The 6,000-nt window shown below is 44.9% G+C and overlaps 1 protein-coding gene across 1 annotated transcript in view; it reads left to right on the forward strand.

The window, feature by feature from the left end:
- The window catches only part of HERC3 (HECT and RLD domain containing E3 ubiquitin protein ligase 3), a 45,394-nt gene extending 39,854 nt beyond the window's left edge, over positions 1-5,540 (forward strand). The window contains exons 22-26 of the mRNA XM_033059819.1: positions 411-477; positions 1,610-1,692; positions 3,777-3,960; positions 4,682-4,784; positions 5,232-5,540. Of these exons, the coding sequence (XP_032915710.1) occupies positions 411-477; positions 1,610-1,692; positions 3,777-3,960; positions 4,682-4,784; positions 5,232-5,440 (646 nt within the window). The 3' untranslated portion in view covers positions 5,441-5,540. The remainder of the gene's footprint in view (positions 1-410; positions 478-1,609; positions 1,693-3,776; positions 3,961-4,681; positions 4,785-5,231) is intronic.
- The last annotated feature ends 460 nt before the right edge of the window (positions 5,541-6,000 follow it).

The raw sequence follows: 6,000 nt of genomic DNA on the forward strand, positions 1-6,000 counted from the left end.
AACAGAGTATTTTGTATATGATGGGCATACAGGTACAGTCCACCTTTTTCTCTTCCTCCACTCCCTCAGACCTTTGTGTGGTGATGACATAGAATTAGAGCTTTAGAACTAGAAATGGAATTCTGTTCCAAAGCCAGGATCATTAAAGATGATCCATGAACTAGGTAGGCGTAGACTGTATTGATAGTTTCTGTGGACTGGCATTTATCCTGCCCCTAACAAAGCATCTCTTTATTTGAGGTGTATTTCTTTTTTACTGCTTCAGGTGACTCAGATTCTCTCTCTTGCACTCCCTACTACCCAGATATATGATGCTGTTTACTTCTGCTGAATTTGTTTTCCCTGTTAGAAGTATGGCTTTAAAATCTCTGATTATTCTTCTTTTCATTTCTTTCCCTACTTTTATTTAGGAGTCTTCAGCAACTTTTAGATTACCCTGGGGAAGATGTGGAGGAGACATTCTGTTTGAATTTTACAGTAAGACACATTTGACATATCAACTCTCTGATTACTATGGTACAGTTGAAGCCCATCTATATTTTCATGTGTATTCTGGCTTATTCCAAATGCCTATAGCACATAACCCATGCTAATGTTAAAATGTTCTTTGCTGTCAACTCCCTTCTTTTGTATGTGTGCGGTCCTAAAAACTGAGCTAGTAGTGGATCAGGCTGAGTGGTTTTCAATTTAACCTTGCTGTCACTGTTTAAAGACCTGATGCTCTAACAGGTTGGGAGTGATGGGTTCATCTTGATCTCAGTCATTTTTTTGACTCTCTGTCCAAGGCCTGCTCTGGGGTACAAACAAGGTACCATAAAACTGCTGCACACTGTGAAGAACTTTGCTGAGCAAGGAGAGTGGGGCCCATTTCCTTTTTGCATGAATAAGAGCACATAAACTCTCTTAGATCAAGTTTACCTCTGGGGTGAGTCAGACCTGCATCTGACTGTGTCTCCTGCAGGACAGAGCTGTAATTTGGGATGAGGCAATGAAGGCATAGTGATGGTAATGCAGGCTGTGTGAACAAAGGATACCTTTAAAGTAGCAAAAGAGACTTTTCTCCAAATTCCTTTTCACACATAAGGGCCTCTTTTGTTGATGGCTATTTGAAAATTTACCCTTTCACATTTTTTTCACGTAACCAGTTAGTGTACAGATTGTAGGTTTGTACTGGTGCCATCCCAGGCTGGCAAAAGCAGGAAAATGACTGTGTCATTTATTCTTCCAGTGAGAGAGGATGAATTAACCCACTGAGTTTCTGTTAAAAAAGGAAGTCCTTTTTATTGGCAAAACTCATGGGCTTAGTTAATAGCAGGTTTTTGGTTACCAATCTCTAGGGTCTTTTTTTCCCAGGAAATTTACCTAAAATAATTTTTATTCCTTTCTAAGTTCACATTTCAACTTAACAGTCCTACAGTAAATGTGGGTGATGGGGGGTGGTGAAGCACACACGGTACTTGGAGCAGAGAACAGAAGTTTCTGCACATACCATTTTCTCTGGTCCACCCTTTACATGCCAGTCCTCAGCTGTCTAAGAGGACTCTGTCTTTCTTGTAGGCACATGCCCTGGAAAATACTTCTGGTCAAATTAATTTCTGGTTTTGTACAGATCTGCAGGGAAAGCTATGGTGTGACAGAGCAGAAGAACCTGGTTGAAGATGGAGATAAAATCCTGGTGCAGAAAGACAACAGGCAAGTGGGGCACTTGTGGGGATGGACTCGTGCTTGTGCTGAAGTCATGTGCCACAGAAACCCTGGCTGAAGGGAAGTGGGGGGAGGTAATTAGCAGTCGCTGCAAACAAATTTGCAGTCACTGCAAATTTTTGCTCAAAAGTTACTGGGCGCTAGTGGGATTTGAACAAAACCTCAAAATTTCATTATCTTTCCACCAATGTTTGGAAAATGTACCATGCACTTGGATTGACATCTTCCCTATAAAAGTATAAAAAACCTTTTGTATAGACCCTTGGTAGTTTTCTCATTTTGAGTAGACATTGGAGACATGATGTTGGCTCAGGTTGATAGCCCTGATGACTCAGAGAGGAACTGTATGTGACCAGCAAAACTGAGCCTGGCAGACTTGTTTGTACTCGCTAATCCTGGAGCCGGAAACTTTCCTTTGAGCACGGCGTGACTCCCATCCCTGATCACAGCCAGAAGGACCTGCTGTACTTGGGTCCCTTTCCATTTGACTGAACACCCCAGAGTTATTACTAGCACAGCTACCATTCCCCCCCTTTATTTTTTGTCCAGCTGCTGAACTATTTTCTTCCCATAATCTTGTAATTGGATTTCTACAAATGCCTTTATTACTTGAAGCAGTGTTCACATTCTTTCTCTGCTGGCAAAACATTGTGATCCAGTGACTACTCAGCAGCATGGTTAGGGACTTGTACTGGGATTGCTGGAGACCTTGCTGGCAAGGCTGGAGATGAAGTAATTTCCTATTAATCTGATTATCTAAAAGGGTTTTGAATGTGTCTGAAGCCATTGCTATAGCAAAAGCTTTGTCTCTGTTACTTCTTACCTACTTTACTACTGCCCAAAATGGTGCAATTACACAGCTAAAGAACTGCCTCCATGCAAAACCCACATGGGTTTCTATCTCCCTGCAAAGATAAGATGGACTACAGGTAAAACAGAAGAGTGCTTAATCTACCCTTGCAACAGTGAAGGAAAGATAAAAATGCCAGTGGTAGAACCCTTTAGGTATTTAGGTTGGGCATATACATTCAAAAGAAAACCTGCCTTTTATTTACTGTATGCCATCCAGTACAAAGGGACAAAGATTTTAGCTGAGAGCACTTGGGAAGAGCACCAGAGTTAACTACTGAAACTATTTATTAAGTCAGAATAGAAAACAAGGGAAGAAAATCCTTAAGGAGAAAGGCTAGTGTGTAGTTCCACCAACTTAACATTCCAAATTTCAATTGCTTTATCCTGACTGGAGTTTTGAACTCAAGCTAACCTCTAAATCCAAGTCTAGACAAGGCTGTCAATTTACCTTACAGTGCTTAATGACTTCCTCCACCTCTGCATTTAGAGGCCAGGGACCAGTTTGCCACCCTATGGCCTGAATAGTTTGGTGTGTGCATGTCTGTGGACACGCCCTTCCCATGTGAGGAAAGTTCATTGGGAGCTGGGGAATGCATGGGTTTGCTGTACCTGACTAATGCAGAGTAGGAAATGCTTGCATTTTCCCTTTCTCCTTTGGAGTTCATAAAATGCTCATGATGCAGGGTTCATGACCGTAACAGCCAGAGAGGAATTAAGCAACTGTTAAGTGCTTAATCAGCTTGAATTTCCCTAATGCTCAGGTGACTATGGGGAAAATGACAATAAAACAAATGCCTTGGAAAATAACTCCCCCTTTGCTATATGATTTCTTACTCCAGGTTTTTGTTAGTTGGCTTCCTTATTTCCTTTTTACTTCCTCACCTGTCGCTCACTGCTTTTACATAGTGTATGTGGTGAGAGCAACTCCACCAAAATGTTTCTTCCAGTTGTAAACTCCTCAGCTTTGCTGGTGGTGGAGAACCTGGGGTACCTCCTGTGCCACCAGTGCCAGGGAATAAGCAGACACATGGCAGCACTTGCTGCTGAACACTCTGTCCATGTTGCAGTGGCTTGGTGAGAGGAGGGCAGTGGGTTGAGCCTGCTGGAGACTCCTGTTTGCAGAATACTTTACAAGCAGAAGCAGGAAAACTTGGCAGTGCTGCGGCTTAGACATGTGGTTTGAAGTGCTTTCCTTTGCCTGCTTTCTCTCAATGCATTAGGGAAGAGTTTGTTGAAGCCTACGTGAATTACATCTTCAACCTCTCCATCCAAGAGTGGTACACAGCCTTTTCTACTGGCTTCCTGAAAGTGTGTGGTGGGAAAGTTCTGGAACTCTTCCAGCCCACAGAGCTCAGGGCCATGATAGTTGGAAACAGTAACTACAACTGGGAGGAACTGGAGGAGGTAAAGCTTCCCTCTTGTACTTTTTTAAAATTTTGCACAGGTGCCAGGATTGTGCAGTTGCATGAGATGGGCATTAGTCTGTGTGAGGAGATGGGATAAGCCATGATGCATTTCTTTTTTTTTTTTTTTTTTTTGTGCTCCTTGTACACCTTGCTGTCACTCCCATGGAAAGTTTCTCACAATGCTGGCCTGCTGCAGATAAAGCTCAGGGAGGAAATTCAGGATGAGGAAGGACAGGGAGAAGGACTTCCATCTGCTCTTTTAGGGGAGGAAGTCTGTGACTGAAGGGAGGAGACGAAGGGTTTTCACCTATAGTAAAGCTCCGCTGCACAAGGGCAAAAACTACACAAAGGTTCAAAGGGGAGTCTGGACACCCAGAAAGGGTTGTATCCTCTCAAAATCCATAGACCAGCAAGTCATTCACAGTGCAGAGTGTGTGATCCTGTCCATGAGTTTAGCCGGTGAAAAGGCACTCCAGAATTGCTCTCCACACTTGTAACTAGCTGGAAAGCAGAAGGCTAATGTTTGCCTTTCTCACATAGCCAGGAGAGCCCTTGCTGGGTCTTTGAACCATGCCATTGCCCATCACCCATCCTGTGTTCCCTTTCAAAGCTGTCAGGCACTGATCTGATGTCAGATACTAGAAAAGATCAGGTCTGGGTTCTGCTTAGTCTTTGCTTTCTAGTGCCAAGTGAGAATGTGGTATTTTGGTTTTTAATAGAGCGCTGTCTATAAGGGAGACTACACTGCCACACACCCAACTGTGAGAATGTTCTGGGAGACCTTCCATGCATTTCCCTTGGAAAAGAAGAAGAAATTTCTCTGTAAGTATCTTGCAGTGGTGCAGCATCTCCTGGAATCGAAAGACTCGGGTGGGAGTGGCTGCAGAGCTTCATTGTATTGAGTTGGGTGATCCAGCGTGAGTGACAGCATCTGCTAGTCAGAGCTGGGGTTTCCCTCTATGGTGTTTATTTTCCTGCTGTCCTGGGTAGCTAGGTAGCCCTGCTTGAGCAGGGGGTTGGCCCTGAGGACCTCCAAGGTCCCTTCAACGTCAGCCACTCAGATTCTGTGACTGCTGGAAAGATAAAGGCCAGTGTTTGTGCCTGGCACTGGCCTTGCTGTGCTGCAGCTCCCCCGGGAGCCAGCCAGGCCCTGCATGGAGTCCAGTCAGGGTTTCAGCCCCTCCAGGCGGGTGGGGCTGAACCTCGCCTGTGGGTGCAGCCCTGGTGGGAGGTCCCTCACCTGCCCATCCTTCCTTGTGTGTCTGGCAGTGTTCCTGACGGGCAGTGACCGCATTCCCATCTACGGCATGTCCAGCCTGCGCATCATCATCCAGTCGACGCCCAGCGGGGAGCAGTACCTGCCCGTGGCCCACACCTGCTACAACCTGCTGGACCTGCCCAAGTACAGCAGCAAGGAGATCCTCAGCGCCCGCCTCGTGCAGGCCATCGACCACTACGAGGGCTTCAGCTTGGCCTGACACAGACTGTGTGCTGAGCAAGAGAACGATGGGCTTGGGCTTTATTTTTGTAAGGGAATAGATCTCATTTTTTTTTTTTTTGGGGGGGTAAATAGTAATAATAATAGAGATGATGCAGTCTCAGCCTGATGCTGCCAGCATTTTGTGGGGCTTCAACAGGGAGAGACTCTTGCTTTGAATTTCCTCATCTGCTGAACAAGACCAGTTCAGTGGGCATTTCTGTTGTTTCCCCTCCAGCTTGACATCACTGACCTCCTGGCAATTCCCAATTCCTTGTAGTTTGCTTTTATTGCCCACATACAGTCTTACCTCTTCTTTTAATTCAGTTGAAATATTTTGATGTCTCTTGCATTTAGGATATGGTGGAAACAGCATAAAATAGCAATCTACTCTGAAAAGCTGTGACTTCTCCCCACCCCTTTTTCCTCCCTTCTTATATGCAAGCTGGTTCTTGCTTGCTTTGAATGGAAATATCTCCTCTGTCCTTTGGTCCTGGGTGGATGGTACTGGGCTGGGATGTCATTTGTGACCCCAGAGTGGTGCATTAGTAATGTTCTGTC

Source organism: Catharus ustulatus, chromosome 5 (genome assembly GCF_009819885.2).
Source record: "Catharus ustulatus isolate bCatUst1 chromosome 5, bCatUst1.pri.v2, whole genome shotgun sequence".
NCBI lineage: Eukaryota > Metazoa > Chordata > Aves > Passeriformes > Turdidae > Catharus > Catharus ustulatus.